Consider the following 17432-nt stretch of genomic DNA (forward strand, 5'->3'; position numbering starts at 1 on the left):
GCTTTGTCAATTTGTGTCAGTCCACAGTTTATCTACTGATGGAATTTTAATGGGGGCACTACCCTGTTTATCCTGCCCTGTGCCCTGGGGCGAACATGCCCTGTGCCCCCCCCACCCCTCCCACACTGCACTGCCAGACATCATTTAACCCTCTAACTGTCCTCTATATTGGATTGTACTCTAATGTACATCTGGCCACTCGAGTTCCCAACCACCAGATACTGTGGGTTAAGCAAACAAACTGTCATTATTGGTGCATGCACAACTGTTCCAAGGCGCGCACGCCACGCACACACGCGCACAGCATCGCAGACAGCCGCTGTCCAGCCCTCGCTGTGCTGAAACCCTGCAGGCAGCAGCACAGTCTGCAAACAGCGTTTAATTGTCAGAGTAATTTACTGGACTGAACTTGGAGCTACACTTTGCAGCCGTCTCTCACTCGGCTGCAGCTGCTGAAGCGTGCCTGGCAGAAGTTGCGTTTATGGTCCAGGATCAGTATCAGACATCCTTGGACCTCCTACAAACTACTTTTACAGCCATTTTTTTATACAGCAATAAAAAAAACATGCATGTCCCCCTTTGAGGGAAAATGTTTCTCCAGTTTATCTCAGAGATGACAGAGTATCTCTGTAAAAAAAGAAAAAAAAGAAACGGAAAATAAAGACTGCTTTGCTTTATAATAAAACATTATAGCACGTTATTAATGATAAAGAAGAGTTTGCAGCCTACCTCCTGTTCCTCTCCCAACTTTACGCATTAACATCCCGACTTCAACTCCTCTTCCTTTGTCTCCTCTCATGACGCTAAAACATGACTCTGTATAAAAGTTTAGTCTCACTTCGCCAACTCTCCATCTCCCACACTCCTCCGATATTAATCATTTCCCCGACTCTGCCTCTAATGTCGCACCGTACGCGCCCCTTCCCAGCTGCGCAGGGCGCAAATGGCTGAAATCAATGAAACAAAGTTGGGCTGCATGCCATGACAGCGGTGTTTGTATATTTCTTTGTCTGTGCGTGTCTTATGACTTTGTGTCCCGCCTTCAACTTCACCGACAGCGTGAAAACCCCCGCTAACTGCTCCTATAGAGATCCTGCAGGGACCATAAGAGCGTCTAGGATGTTCAAATGTGCATTACTGTTGACTTAGTGCTGTTGGTATCTCCTGAACTATCAATATAATATTCTATATCATTCCTATAATATTCCCTTAGAGGCTTACTGTACAGTGTGTCAGCCCACACTGAGCAGTGATCCTCTCTCACTTTATGTGCTTGTGAATGCACTGTAATATTCCTGGGGACTTTTTTTCATGTGCTACTTGTATAGAAACTGTAAATTAAACCTTCTTTTATTCTTTCATGGTGGAAATAGAAACCATGATGACAGTTATGTAACCCTATATTGTCTTCACAACAGCCTGAAGCTTGTAAATTAGTTAACTCTATATGCAGACATGGTGTAAATTACAGAACAGGCACAGAACGATTCTGTGTCATTAAGCGCTCAGCCACACCAAGATACTCTCAAAGTAGAAGCAGAAAAATCCCCACCCATCAGAGATGTATTTTATTTATATACGGTATTACATCATTTGGCTGTAGCAGGTGTGAGATGAAGTGAAGGAAGCTTTAATGACTTTAAATGCAATCAGGCAGTTTGCTCCAGTGCTCAGCATCCTGGGGGTCGAGGAGTATAAATCTGGAAGGTCGTGAGATGATTAATGGAGCCGAAAAAGGAACAACAAAGAAAAACAAAGTTCTGCTACGTTCATTTTTTCATTAAATATAAATTAATGTCTCTTTGTTGGAGCTGTGGCTCTGGCTCTGTGTTGGTACCGATTTAATCTTAAATAATATGTTGTATATTGTGCATATCATGTTTTATAATTAATCTGAAGGGTAGCCGTCAGATAAATGTATACAAGGGAGGAAGTACAAAGTCAGACTTGTTAAGTGCAGTCCTTATGTAAATGCATTCAGTTCCTTTCACTGCAGCCAGTGTAAAGACCACCATACTGTGTGTACTGTTGATTTGTTAACACCAGGTCTGAACAAGCTCTGGATCATCTCAGACTCACATAGGAGAACCGCTGCAATCGGCTTTAAAGGTGGAGTTCACACCACACACCTGTCCTCTTATCAGTGCATCTGAGTTTACGCACATGCGTGTGTCTTTAAGTGGGTCAGTGTGTTAACGTGTGCAAGCCTGTGTGTGTGTGTGTGGATGAGGAGGGCAACTCGCATCTTCTTATCCGCCAATATCCATCAGACTCGGGAGACAATGAGACACCTCAGACAGACCTCACACACGAGCTATCCTACTTCCTGTGTGATGTCAGGCTCACTGCAGACATCTGGGTACCGGCATCTCGTCATTGGGATGGTGTGTGTAATGACCATGCCTTATCTTTCTCATTACCCAGCCTGAGATGTCAGAGAGGGGAGCTGGAGACGACCCCGCTCTCCTGACAGAGGGAGAGAGATGGAAATAATTACCAATGTCTCTTGTGGAATAGGGCGTAAATTGATACACACTAAATACTGTACCTTAGGGGTCTCTCTTTTCTGTCTCCCTCTCTCTCCTCCTCGTCAGATGTACCAGACAAATGAATGCATCCAGAAGGAATTAATTGGATTTGGGAGCAGTCTCCTGCTCGATCCACCAGGACAGACAAACACCTCCCTCTGCACCCTCTCCTCTCTCCCTCCCTTTGGCGCACACACACACACACACACACACACACACACACACACACACACACACACACACACACACACACACACACACACACACACACACACACACACACACACACACCCACCCACCCACAGCCAGACACACACCTCCTCCTTCTCCTTTATTCCAGTCATGCCTTGCAGAAATGTCTGTCGCCCCTCCACCCCACCCTGATGGATCAGTCTGTGTCCCTTATCCCTCACACACACACACACACACACACACACACGGAGTGGCACGCTGCTCCCCAGCGGATTGCACCCTCTCTCTCTCTTGGATACAGTGTTTCCATGGCAGCCACGTTTTCTGCACGTGTAGAATCAGACAGAGTAAGGGAGGCAGAGAGAGACCACTCCTATCGATTCGCTGCCTGGCTATTGATTCAGTCTGCAGCTGCACACTTACCTACAGCAAACACGCACATGCACACATTCATATTCACATGCACGCATGCACAAAACACCAGTGTAAACATCCAGCATCAGATTGGAGGCTTTTTTTTTTTTTTTTTTTGAACAAGCCTGGCTCAGCTATGGAATGTGATAATGAAGGTTCACCTTTTGTGGAGCATGCTTTCACCTTTGAAAAAAGGGGGCCTCAGTGAGACTGCTCCAGTTATCTCTTCAACGCACATATAACTGTTAGGTAAGCAGTGGATGGCACTTGATTTTGCTCTTTTAAAGGCCCCAGATAATGGGGAAAACCACAAGAGAGAGAAAGAGAGAGAGAGAGAAGGGGATAAACACGTTATGCTTTTCAGTTCCAGCTGATTTTATTTCCTTCTCGGAAGAAAAGAAAAACAAATAAAAAACGACAATCTGTACAGAGGTCTGAGAGGCAGTGATTGACCCAAACATTGGCTGGTTTTGAGCAATAAACATCAAATGATATTGGCATGATTGGACAAAACATGATCATACACAGCATATTGCACAAATGAAAAAAGAAAAAGGACGATAGAAAAGATGTCTTGAAGGTAAAAAATAAAAACAAAAAAAATGAACAAAAAATAAACTCCTGGATCCACAATCATCTTCAACATAAGGGATGTCCAAAGATGGCTGTCCTAGTGCCTGTCGTTGATCATCATCATACATAAAACACACAATCTTTGCTTATAGTACAGTCAGTTTACATAAATATCTTCATGTTATTATTCTTTTAAAAATCTTAAACACAACAGCTATAGCTACATATACCTGAATCTGAAATACAAATGCTATTTGCCATGCCATAATATAGGAAAACAATTAGCCTGCTATACTTAGCCAACAGGTACAGAAAGGTTAAATACTATTTTTTTGATGCAATTTGCGCAATAACAGATGAAGCACTTCATACATCTCCCTCCCTCCAAAGTCTAGGCAAAGTGGAATGAGTGTGAAATTCCATCCAGTGGTTCAAATAAAACTTATCTTGATAAAAAGCACACAGAGGTATTAGCTCTATCCAAACAGTGACTCTCTGGGATCTTTCACTCATATACTTTAGGTCTATGTGTAGTACTGGAAACACAGTCACCACTCAGGCTGGGAGCCTCAGTGGCGCTTTGTTTACTTGGCTGGTGAAACTGGAGTCACTGTGCCATTAAGAAGCATGTGGGTAAATACTGTAAACACTGTGTGAGGTCAGATTGTGCCAAACAAACCCCCCTCTGCACGTCTAAACACCAAAATGTAGACTCAAACAACAATGTTGTAGGCTACCCACTCGCCGGAAAAACCCCCTTTCTATAGATTTTGTACAAAAATACAAGTAGAAAATCATGACACACTCAAATCTCCTTAAAAGTGAGAGAAGTCAGACATTTTTAAATAAGATACACTTCTAGCCCTTCCGCGCAGGATACAGACAGGTGTATGTGCACAAACACAAATGAGACCTGTACGAGAACAATACTTCTATGTATAAAAAAGTTTGGCCGGTATAAATACATCAATATAAAAAAACGTCATCTGACACAGAGGAACTACAAAGTTGAAGCACTAGGCAGAAAGGATGCGCGTCGGGAAACATTGGTCCTGAATTGTGCACTGAGTGTTTAAAAAGGTTCAGAAAAGGGTTTCTGAAGTTTTGAGTCAGTCTTTGTTTTTAAGTCCTGCCGTTGAAAGAGAAGCTGGTGATAGTGAATTGTGTCCTATGGTCACACAAATTGCGTAATTACGCAGCAATGAACAATTTTTTTACGCATTTAACCACAACAAAATCCTCCACATCTCGGAGGGCATGCGTGTTGATATTGAAACTATTTCGAGTTTGGAAAAAAACTACACCTGAATAGCAACTTGATGGTCAATGTGAATTGGCTGTATCATAAACAAAACCCAACATGACGAGCTCTCCGGTAAGTGTCCCCTTTTTCCCAGACCCCAAATAACATTAAGATTCAGAGTTCAGTCTCAGTCCTCATCCTCGGCGGATTGGGTTGAACATTTGAGCTGAAGTCCGTGTGTTTCACTGCTCTCTGCTTACATTCACTCCTCCTCTGCTCTGTGTCCAAATGCAAACTAAGCATTTCCCCCCGTCTGCGCGTTCCCGTCATGCGCACGGAGCGCTGTCCAAGTCTGTGAGCTGCGCGTACCTGGGCTTCAACGCGCACACAGGCCACCTTTTCTTTCCTGTCTTCACTCTCCCTTATTTAGTGAAAGAATGGCGGAAATATTCTGGTCTGGACTCACACGCCTGTCTGGGAGGAGGGGGGGTTGATCGGTTCAAAACGTGGGGGGGCGTCGCGGTTTCCTCTCCACCGTGGTCCCTTCAGTAGGTGAACACCAGGTTGGAGATGGTGGACTCCAGCCAGTCTCCTGAGATCATCTCGCTGACCTCTGGGGTGCAGTAGTCGGGGAAGTCGAAGTGAGATCCCGCCCCGCACTCCCCGAAGCTCCAGTCCAAGTCCCGGTCCAGCTCCGCGTCGGAGAAGCCCATCCCGCCCAGAGACATGCTCTCAAACCCGGGGCTCTGGTTCAGGTCGAGCCGCTCATCTTCAAACTCTTCGTCCGATGATGATGATGATGATGACACAGATGAGGAAGAGTGAGAGGCTGACGGTGTCGGAGAGGAGGCGCGAGCGTACCTGAGGCGCGCGGTGTGTGATGACTCGCTGGCCGCGGGGCTCTGCTCCTCGTACAGGCTGAGCGGGTCGCTGGACTCCGCCGAGCTGCTCAGGGTGGGACTGGCCGGGACTCCCACGGAGGGAGGCCCGCTCTCCAGGCTGCCCGCCCCGCCGAACATGTGGCTGCGCCTCGCCTCCCCGGTGCGCTTCTCCGGGATCTGCCTAGCCCCAGACACTGACCTGGATTTGAAGAGCGCCTGGTGGTCACCGGGAGACGCATAGTCCTGCCCCGCAGCGCTCTTGGTGCTGCCCGGCTGCTTGTGCGTCCTGCTCACTCCTTTGGACGCGGGGCTTCTCTTCACACCGGCTTTGGCGCTGCGCTCCCCGCTCTTCTCCCCGCGGTCCGTCTGCTTACTCGCCCCGCTCCCCGACTTGACCTTCTTCCTGGGCCGGTACTTATAGTCTGGGTAGTCGGCCATGTGTTTGAGTCTGAGCCGCTCCGCCTCGCGGATGAACGGGATCTTGTCTGTGTCTTTCAGCAGCTTCCAGCGCTTCCCCAGCCTCTTGGAGATCTCCGCGTTGTGCATGTCCGGAGACTGCTCCATGATCTTCCTCCTCTCGATCTGTGACCAGACCATGAACGCGTTCATGGGTCTCTTGATGTGCCCCGTCGGAGTCTTGCACCACGCTAAGTCGCTCCGCACCCCGGAGGAGGGAGACTCGGGGGTCGGAGATGCATCCATCTCCAAGTCCATTTCTCCCGTGTCCGTGGAGTCCCCGCCGGGGGAGTGAGCATGGGCGCTCTCTGTCTGGCTCATGTGCTGCACCATCCTTTCCTCCAAGTGTCTGGAAACACTCTGCTCAGTGCGGCGCTTTCACAAAGTTCAAGTGCGCAAAAAACGACTTGTAGGCTTAGTCCTCACTTGTTCTGATCTCAGGCGCTTTGACTCAGATCACTGACGAGAAGAGAGCTTTAAAAAAAGAAAAAGAAAAAAAAAGTTCATCCAAGTCTCCTCTCGGTTTCTGTTCAGTCAGTTCAGCCCGTTTTGGAGACACCTGGTCTTTAAACTTTTACCAGTGCTCTTCACGGAAATTGAAAAATAAAAAATAAATCCCGGATCTATTAAACAGCAACTTTCAACTGCCTGTGCGGCTGAAAACTCGCCCTGCAAGACTGCGAACGCGCCGCTGTGGGAAACAGCAGTGCAAGTCCCTTATGTGAACCTGGCTGTCTGCAGCGCAGCTTGTCTGTGCGGTTGAGGAACCATGTGGTTGAATGGAGCAGCTGCGCTTTCTCATAGTCTCCCTGTTTCCTTAGCGCTCTGTAATATTACTGTAAACACAACAACGAGAACTTCGCCGTTATATACCCTCATCGCGAGATATAAAAACCAATCAGCGTCTGTCTCTATCCTGATTTTTCACCGAAGCCACTCCCTCCTGGCCTCTCATTGGCTGAATAAAAAAACGGGTAATAATAATAATAATGTGCAACGAGGATCGGTGTCTGACCTCATTCCTGTCAGACTCCACTGGAAGAAAGACGAACTTGGTGTGTGGATGTGTGCATGTGTGTGTGTATATATATATATTAGTGTGTGTATTTTAAAGGAACACAGTGTCCTTTTCCCCCTGTTGCAAGGGGAAGCTTGCAAGGATATACTTAGAATTACATTAGTTTCATGAGGATGAGTCCTGGCTAAATTTAGACTCTGTGTAATGGCAAGGAAATGCTGAGAAAACACAAAAGCAGCCACAACATGTTGTGTTAGTCACGCGGCAGTGTGGTTGAGCAGGGCTGTAGTAGGAGGGTACACCCACCCAAACATAGCTCACCCAACCTGTTATTTACAAATGGTTACGACACCATGACATCACAGCCCGCCAGAGGAGGCAAAAATGCAAAGTGAGGTGATGATGGTTTTTATTTACACTCACACAAACTGCATTACGCGTGATCGTAGAAACCAGCAACACGGCAGAGCAGTAATTAGGAACAGCAAAGAAAAGTGGGTAGAACTCAGTATCGGTGTCAAACACACATTATTCACACTCACACCGCTCTGCAACGCACAGATTCCTCCTCCTCGCACAGCCCCCCCATCATGTTAACATGTCTGTGTCATGTAGGATCACATTACAGCCTGTGTCACTAGATGTCAGGCTAGAGCCAAAGGGAGCTGTGTGGTATACATGTATGTATGTGCTTTTTTGTGTGTGTGTGTGTGTGTGTGTGTGTGTTAACAACATACAGCAGATTTATCTCCGTCCTGTGATGGGCTGCTGCGAGCCACCGCCGTGGCTAAATCATGCAGGTGATGTCATTAGCTGGTAGTGAAGGCTCCCCCTTTAATCCTGCAACAGAACTGACTGACATAAGTGTTTTTCACACCACCTTCGCAGCACAGGGTGGAGATAAATAAAGAGCGGCTGGACTCTCTCTCCGTCTGCTCACCGTCTCCAAAGAGGAGGCAGAAACTAGCAAAAGAGAGCCTATTTGTGTTTGTCTGATTCAATTTCATGTACTCAAACACAACATTAGATAATGCAGTCATAATGTATATTCTTAATTTATATCAAGCCTTAAAAAAAAACCTCATAAACTCTTTAAAATTTCAGAGCTCAGCCCCCTTTACCCCCCTCGGTGCTTACATAAATCAAACACATAAATAATTAAAGCCGCAAGCGGCGATGGCGGGCCCTCGCTCGCCCATGCCACCGCGGGGCCTGAGGCACGCCGGGGCCGTGGCGCGGAGCAGAACTGGAGAAAAAACCTGGAAGGAGGCCAAAAATGCAATGTTTCGTTCATCCACCAGGGGGCAGTCACCGCGTGTGGTCTGGTGCGTTCAGGGGCCGCCCCACATCACTCGTGTGAAGTTTGGAGTGAATCGGACAAAGCATGAGGGAGTTATGAGCAGTTAAAGGTTCGTCCACCAGGGGGCAGTAATGGGATGCGTGCAGGTGCGTTCAGGGTCAGTCCCTCATCACAAATGTGAAGTTTCTTGGAAATCGGACAAAGCATGAGGGAGTTATGAGCTGTTAAAGGTTCGTCCACTAGGGGCAGTAATGGGATGCGTGCAGGTGTGTTCAGGGTCAGCCCCTCATCACACATGTGAAGTTTCGTGGAAATCGGACAAAGCATGAGGGAGTTATGAGCAGTTAAAGGTTCGTCCACTAGGGGGCAGTAATGGGATGCGTGCAGGTGTGTTCAGGGTCAGCCCCTCATCACACATGTGAAGTTTCGTGGAAATCGGACAAAGCATGAGGGAGTTATGAGCAGTTAAAGGTTCGTCCACTAGGGGGCAGTAATGGGATGCGTGCAGGTGTGTTCAGGGTCAGCCCCTCATCACACATGTGAAGTTTCGTGGAAATCGGACAAAGCATGAGGGAGTTATGAGCAGTTAAAGGTTCGTCCACTAGGGGGCAGTAATGGGATGCGTGCAGGTGTGTTCAGGGTCAGCCCCTCATCACACATGTGAAGTTTCGTGGAAATCGGACAATGTTGATGCAAAAAATGGCACTTCCGGTTTCCACTAGGGGGCCACATGAGCGACACCCCTATCAGATGGAAGAGGTCTCCACCCTGGACCTGTCTATCAATTTTCATGATGATACGAGTTCATTAAAGCCATCAAAAAGCCAAACGTATTTTCATGGCGAGGGATCATCAGTTGCCATGACGCCACGCGGTCGCCATTACTCGTAGCTTCACAGCGTTCATAATGTAGCTTCACCAACTGGTTCTGCATGTTTTAGAAGTGGAATGAAGTTGATGGGGTCAACTATGTGGAATCAGTACACGTAATGTAAAAACTGGTCACTTCCTGTTACCACCGGGGGGCGCTATGAGTGACGTAGGAAATTAATATATCGGGACGTTCAGGGCGGAGCCATCGTCATGTCCAGCAAGTTTGAAGTAGCTACGATAAAGTATGTGGGCGTGAGAGCCATTCGTATTTACATGGCGAGGACCGAAACAGGCGCCAATGTGAATTGAGCCATAGCAGCCACGCCCTATGACCTACACACCTGCGGAGCACAAGATAAGGTCATCATGGGGTTTCGATGCTGGAAAACAAATTTGAAGCCGATCGAGTGAAATCCCTAGGACGAGTTAGATCAAACGTAAGTAGTGGAAATGTCCAAAAATGGCCAAAAAATGGCAAAAATTGAAAATTAAAATAAAAATGGCCGACTTCCTGTTGAAATTTTACCATGACGTTAAGAGACTTTTTTGTGCGTCTGGGGATGATGAATGTGTGTACCAAATTTCGTCTGCCTACGACAAACTAACCGAATAGGCGAGGGCAAATTTAAAGTTTGTAGGGGGCGCTATTTCGCCGTTTTGCGTCGACCATGTGCGACGACCCAAAAATATCGAATTTCGGATGAGGCCGGAGGGACATGCAAAGTTAGACAACTTTTCCAGTTGGGGAAAGGGGCGAAATTGGGGCTTGAAAAGTCGCGTGAATAATAATAAGAATAATAAACATTACAATTTCAATATAGCATTTTTCCCCGGGGGTCTTCCATACCACATGATTACTTCACTACTTGATTACTTTGGGGTCACTTGCACGTTGTCACTTGCACGTTGGGGCATGAACGAATTACAATAGGGCTTTCGCTCTGCGACTTGCAGTCGCCGCTCGGGCCCTAATAATGAGCTCTTTCATCAGTCTATATCTTCAGCTGCCTCAATTACAAGCATGCACCTGCCACTGGATTAGTCTGCTATCTTTCCTTACCTATCTTCTTCCTGGGCTTAACAGAACGTGCACGCACACACACACACACATATACAGCGGCATGCATGGAGGTTTGTTTAAACAGGTGTAGCAGGTATACCTGTAATCTTATCTGATGTGTGAGAAGCAGCTGTCAGGTAGCTTTCCACTCTGTCACTGGCAGATGTACGGCTCCAGCAGTGGCGGGACGCTGTGCCTCCTCACACTGGCCTATCGCTCTGTCATCTTCAGAGCTGTGCCGCAGCCATGTGTTTACCCCAAATACACCGGTGCTTTGTCTCAGCTCTGTTGACGCCTAAAGGGATGGTGTCATTATGAGAGAGTGCTGTGGGAGACTGGGGCTCTCTTACAGCGACTTCTTAAAAGTGTGTGTGCGGTGACTCGAGCTAAGCTGCTCTGGGGTTTTCTTTTCTTTTTTTCTTTTTTTTTGAAGGCAATGTGCTGATGTTGATGTTTCTGGGTTAGATTCAGAGTATTTTCATAGATAAAAGTATAAAAAATAGGTTATCTGTGAATATAACTCACAGAATTTTATTCTTACCACAGTGGAGAAACCTGGAAAATAGCATGTTGCTAACCTTGGGACACTGATGCACTTCATTAAGAGCTGCTGGAGTGATGTTATTTTAAAGGCTTTGAAAAAATAACATTAAAATCACATTTATTACGAAGGCAGGCTTCTCCATTATTACAGAGCTGACTGACACACTGTTTAATATGCATTTTTTAATAAAACATAAACATTAACCTGATATGTCAGGCTAACCCTAGAGCAAACTGCAGGCTAAATGAGCGTACGGCACATGACCATGTGCACGTGCCTCTTTGCAAGGGAGTTGGGTTTATTATAACTGAGGCTGTCGCAGATTGAACTAAAAAAAAAAAAAAAAAAAAGGATAAAAAATAGGGGAACACAGTCGTCACAATGTGCTGTGGAAGCTATGGGTGAAGTTAAAAAATCCAGTGACGGACAGCGGAGGGCAAGTGGACGACGCAGGGGGAGAACTGCGTTTGAAAAGAAAGTGCGTACCAGCGTGTGTGTGTCTCTGTGTGCAGTCAAACTCAGCCACTTATTACCATGTACTTGCCTTTTACAGCCGCTGAGGAATGACGTGCTACTTTGACCTGCATGCTCGTCACCAGGGTCAAACACAATGAGGCCTTTGTGTACGTGTGTGTACATGTGTGTGTGTCCAGAGCTAACTGAATTGGACCTGTTCCAGGGACTGAAAGTTTGAAAACCAGTGGGAAGTCCCTCTCCACCCTGCAGTTAAACAGAAAAACTGAGGACTAAGCACTGATTTGCATACACACACACACACACACACACACACTCTCTGCCTCTCTATCTCCCTCTGCCTGAGTGAGTGTGACTCATCCGCAGTGAGTTTGTCCTCGTCGCGTTTTGTGTGGATGTGGCAGACAGTGCAGGTGGCCATCTCACAATGTCACCCACCTACTGCTGTCAGCCCTTACACAACAACGCCGAGCGAGCCAGTTATTTTTAAGTTGCCATAGAACGTACAGTCCCTAATACTTCCTCGAGTCGTCACGTCTTTCTTCCTCGCCTCTGACTGTCGGGACCGAAAGCAGACATATGGGGAGATAAGATAACTGCCTTTATGCCTTCCTTCCTCCGTTAATCATATTCTGAAACGGATAAGTAGACCAAATAACAGGAAACACTGGACAATCTAATGCAATCAAATATAGCAAGGCTGGAGTTCAAAGAGTTGGTTTGATTCTTTTATGATCTTTGAGGCCTTATTTTGAAGTGTTGCTGCCCTGAATTCCATCACATTGCACAGGTGTGCATAATATTTTGCACACCTACAGTAGCCTATGTTCTTTGTGGATGACCAAAAGTCTTAAACTCCTAGTTCCCTTTGTATTTTTGATAATTAAGCTTATATTTGGAAATGCAGAGATAGAAAAAGTTAAGGAGAAGTATTTCTTCTCTTTCCTTCATTTTTTGATCTCTATGTCCGCCTTCCTTCCTTCCTTCCTTCCTTCCTTCCTTCCTTCCTTCCTTCCTTCCTTCCTTCCTTCCTTCCTTGTGTCCCAGGAGACACACAGAAACCAAAAGCATGACAGAAGAAGAGCAAGACAAACAGAAAGCATCCTTCACGGTAGAACATGAACAAACCAGACGAATCAAAATGCAGGAAGAAAAGAAGGAAAAATAATTTGATAAAGAGCAGCCTGGGAGTCCTGGCTTCTGCTCTCCCGCCGCCGTAATCCAGAGCATTCGGTCAAGTGATGGGAGTCAGATGAAAAGAATAGATGTACGAATGAGTGCAAGACGGAGGAGGTGTGGTCAGGCCCCGGCGACGCCACGCCCCGGGAACTCCCAACATCCCTCGCACTGGAAAGTGAGGAGGCAGGTCAGATGATCTGCTGTGTCATGGCGACGCAGGCGAACTCACACAAACGCATACACACACACACAAACTCACAGCGAGACAGAGGCAGCTAAGTACCAACGTACCGCTGCAGGACCCAGACGTGTGGCAGAGTCAAATTGAGAGCGCACACACACACACACACACTCACGAAGACACACACACGTGCCAAACTCGCTCACAAACGTTCATACACTGACACACACACACACACACACACTGAGCCACTCTCACAGCTGCACTCTACTACACTCTGATGCAACGATCGTTTTTTTGGGGGCATTGTCTAAAAGCCAGAGGAGTGGTAAGGAGCGCAGAATGAGAGCAGAGGAGAAGGAGGAGGGAAGGGAAGGAAAGGAAAGGAAAGGAAAGGAGGGCAGAATCAGGAGACAGAAAAGTCATCAACGGAGCTTTTTGCTCTTTCGCAAAAGTCATCGTCCCTGCGGCTGTTGGTTTCCATCGAAATGGCATTCAGCGCAGGAACCGGGTGGACGACGGACACTCTTTTCGATATTCTGCATTTCTGGGAGCGGACATCTCTCAGACCTGGATCCACATGGAGCTGCGGAAAGAGAGATGGATATACTGCAAAAGGAAGACAAGAGAAAAGACATTGTTTTTGTTTGTTTTTGGGGGCGGGATGGAGTTCAGAGTTTGCCGGGTCACCGCGGCTCCTGCAGGAACATCCATGACGGCTGCAGACGCGGAAGAATCAAGTCTGAGGAAGAAGAGACATAAAGTGTGCATGTGTGTGTGGGAAGAAAGAGAAGTGGGGGAGAACGCCGAGGCAACACTGCATGAAAAATTTCCCCCCCCAAAGAAAAAACCTCTCTGTGTTGCTGCACATCACCGAGGAGAGACAGACGGCTGCGTCGCCCATCTCCCTCCATCTCCTGCAGTTTCTACCTTGCGCCGCGTCTCTCCCCCGCATACATGCACATCCGTGTGTCAGACCTACATGCAAACAACATACGCTGACTAAGGCACCCCCATATCACCCTGCAAACCCCCTCTTTCCCTCCCCCATCCTCTTCCTCCCTCCTCCTCCTCCTCCTCTTCCTCCTCCTCCTCGGTGGCAGATCAGGTCAGCCAGGCTCGGTCCTGTCCTCACGTAGCCCAGGGAGCGGTGTCCTCGGCCCGGCCGTGGCAAAGGCAGCCGCTGCAGGGGTCGGCGAGGAACCAGCCGTGGAGCGCTGAGGCTCTACGCAGCTCCAGACAGGCACCAGACGCACTGACCTACATCAGCCTCAGTCACACTGGGAGAGAGAGGGAGAGGGAGAGGCAGAGAGAGAGAGAGAGAGAGAGAGAGAGAAAATGAGAGATGTTGGATGGGGGTGGAGGGTGCAGAGAGAGAGAGAGAGAGAGTGAGAGAGAGAGGATGGGCAAGAATAGAGAGGAGAGACACTGGTAAACAGGCATATGGGTGGACAGGCTTGCGAAATAGCAAAATTTGTATATATTAAAAAAAAAACGTGCAAGGCATTGGTACGATGCAAAGAAGGAGGGAGGGAGTGGGAGGCAATTAGAAAAAAAAACTTGCTGGATCTAATTCCTAAACTCTCCTTTAATACTAATAACGCTTTAAAAAATCCCTTTTTTGTCCTCACGCTTTTTTTCCCTCTCCTAATCTCTATCCTCGTCTCACTTTTCCCCTCATCCCTCCCCATGCAGCATCCCTCTTCCTCGCCTATCCTCTACCTCTCTTTCTCTCTCTCTCTCTCTCTCTCTCTCTCTCTCTGTCAGTTTAGCTTGATTTTCATTACACACCACCCGAAACGTCTCTCACTGTGGGAGGATTAGTCCGTCTCCGGCTGCCTGCTTATCTGTCTGCTCTGGATGCTTTCGGCTGCAGAGAGGGAGAGAGAGGAGGAGGAGGCGGAGGAGAGGAGGAGCAGGTGTGTGTCTGTGTCTGTGTGTGTGTGTGTGTGTGTGTGTGTAGGGGGGTAGGTTGGCATCACTTGCTGGGTTGTTGTGGCTGCATCAGCTCCACTCAGTTATTGCAAAAATGTTTATTATATATTTTCTTTTCTCCTTTCTTTCCATTATGCTGCAGCGTACAGTAACAGCGTCGGCTCTGCAGGAACATTTTGTACCATGTGCGTCCTCGGGCGGGGCGTGGCCGTGTGCATGTCTGTGTGTAGCAATCCTCCATGCATCAACTTCAGTGCTCAGACTGATTGTGTCCACTCCGGCAATGCTCCCGCGGTGTGTGTCTGACCAGCTGTGTGTGATCATTACTCCCCAGCGCCGGCATTGACACTAAACATGGATCAATACCAATACTGAAGCAGATAGATCAGGCTAGCGTTAGCGTTGCTCCCCAGGGAACCCCGTGTGACAGTGGAAGTCAGCCTCAGAAGCAACATTCCTCAGTCACACTAACAATGTCTTTATCCTGAGGTGAACATCTATAGGCCCCAGGGAGTTAGAAGGGGGGAAAAGGGGAGTAGAAGCTACAGTAAAATCCAGCTGGGTCAGTGTATCCTGGTAAGGTCGGCGACGCACAAATAGATCTGAAAAATTGAAGGCGGTTCAGGCGTTTAAAGGGTTAGTTAGTTATCGTTTCTAAAGCCCGTCTGATTTATCGGGAGCTGTCAGTCTTCACAGTTCATCTATGAAGGACTAACCTCTGTGTTATGTCTGCAAACATATTAGAAGAACTGGTTTGCTGAGATTGGGGAGATCAGTGGCAATCAATCAGAAATATCATTGGTAAAAAAAAAAAATAATAATAAAACAAAATCCTCCATCCTAACCCCCTGCACAGTTTCTACAAAGAGTCGGCCACAGGAGAGGTCTTTTAACTTCTCACATAAATCCTGAGAGAGGAAACTGAAACAGAAATGTCAAAACAACAAGTTGTGGTTTTATAGATACATGATGAAAGGTGAGGTTGCTTGGCTCCGAGCAGAAAGTTAAGGAACTCGCTGCAAACTGCAAACAACAACAACAACAACAACAAAAAAGTTACTGCTGGTGTTGATAGTGGGCTTTGAGTGGTGTTAACAGACAGACATGGAGCCAGGCTAGATTCCCCATGCTGCCCGCCTTCATACTGTAGTAAGCTAAGCTAATCGCCTCCTGGCTCCAGATCCATACATAGTGTACAGACGTTCGGGTGCTATCGATCTTCTCCTCTAACTCTTGGCAAGAAAGCAAATATTTTGTTAAGTGAAATCTTAAGACTGAAACTGAGTCCGTGGATGGATGTGCTTGCAGGCGCAAAGAATTATGTCAACTTTGGTGAACTGCACACAAAGTTGTGCGGTGGACAAATAACCAAGCAGCTTGACAGCGCTGACCTTTGAGGGAAGGGAACAGAAAGAAACCAGGAAACTAGCAACGGAGAAAGCTCTTGCACCAACTGTGTTGCACTGCGTGGATTTGATGTAATCTGCTAAACGACAAGCTGCTAAATGAAAGGCAATGTTTGACATATTCCTCTGGAGAGAGCCAGGCTGGCTGTTTCACTCCGCCGCCAGTCCTCATGCTAAGCTAAACTAATGACTTCCCAGTTGTAGAGTACAAACAATCGATCCTCGTATCTAACTCCTGGCAAGAAAGTGATTAAAAGCATTTCCAAGACTGTTTGATCATTATTTTAAAGGCCCCCTATATTGTAGAAAGTGTCGGTGTCTTTTGGATTATAAAGCAGCTCTAGGTTCTATATTAATACAGTAAGAGTATCCAAGTGTGCAGTCCATGGAGACAATGCACACAGCCTGTGTTAGGGTTAGCGTTACCCTAACCGAAATGAGCCGTCTGTCTCGCTGTGACATCACAAAGTTGTGCAAGTCCTGTCACCCCCTGGACCCTGTGTCCAACTGTCCACGACTTAAATCCCCTAAGAGTTTACATAAATCTGCTTTTTGATCATTCAGAAACAGTCAGATCTCTCCTCTGAACACATTAGCTTATTCTCAACCTTGTACACAGCGGCTGACTAACTCAAGAATGTTGGAGGCAACAAAGACAAGACGTCCTACAAGTGCTCAGAATAATGGACAACAAAGTAAACGGCATCTGCTCAATGCGTTAATGCGATACAGTGAAAAGCTTCACAATGAAGCATAAGTGAACCTAGAAAGTTGAGTTTGTATTGTCAAACGGCAGCTTCTCTCTCATTCTTCCCTTACAGCACTCTGCAGTGAATGAAACAAGCCACAGCCAACTGCACAATCTGGAAGTCACTATGTCACCAGGCCCACAGCTCAAACTACTCTGAGTGTGCACAAATGCATTTTGCTGTGTGTGCAACTAAGTAGAGTGCAGAACGGTACCACAGAAGTTTCTCTCTGTGTTTGTTTTTAACCGAACACTCAAGAGGGATTTGAAGGCGCTGTTGGGAGCCATGACAAAATGAGGGAGTATACCCTTAAGAAAAATTAGATTTTAAAAATGAATGACTTGTTTAAATAACTAAATGGCAACATAACCTCGATCCGCTCAAAACCAAACAATGGTGAAATTTCTCTCTGCGTGGATTGAGGGA

General features: G+C 47.0%; 1 protein-coding gene across 1 annotated transcript; it reads right to left on the reverse strand.

Annotated features, from left to right (window-relative positions):
* Window positions 1-3572: 3572 nt before the first annotated feature.
* Window positions 3573-7105, reverse strand: sox4a (SRY-box transcription factor 4a). The gene has a single exon (XM_083982731.1). The coding sequence runs from the start codon at window positions 6618-6620 to the stop codon at window positions 5496-5498; it is 1125 nt and encodes a 374-aa protein (XP_083838857.1). The 5' UTR covers window positions 6621-7105; the 3' UTR covers window positions 3573-5495.
* Window positions 7106-17432: the final 10327 nt, after the last annotated feature.

Source organism: Trachurus trachurus (assembly GCF_905171665.1).
Source record: "Trachurus trachurus genome assembly, chromosome: 11".
In the NCBI taxonomy this organism is placed as follows: Eukaryota; Metazoa; Chordata; class Actinopteri; order Carangiformes; family Carangidae; genus Trachurus; species Trachurus trachurus.

Excerpts from the sequence above, each read along its gene's own strand:
- sox4a (XM_083982731.1), bottom strand. The coding sequence starts at position 6,620 with ATGGTGCAGCACATGAGCCAGACAGAGAGCGCCCATGCTCACTCCCCC.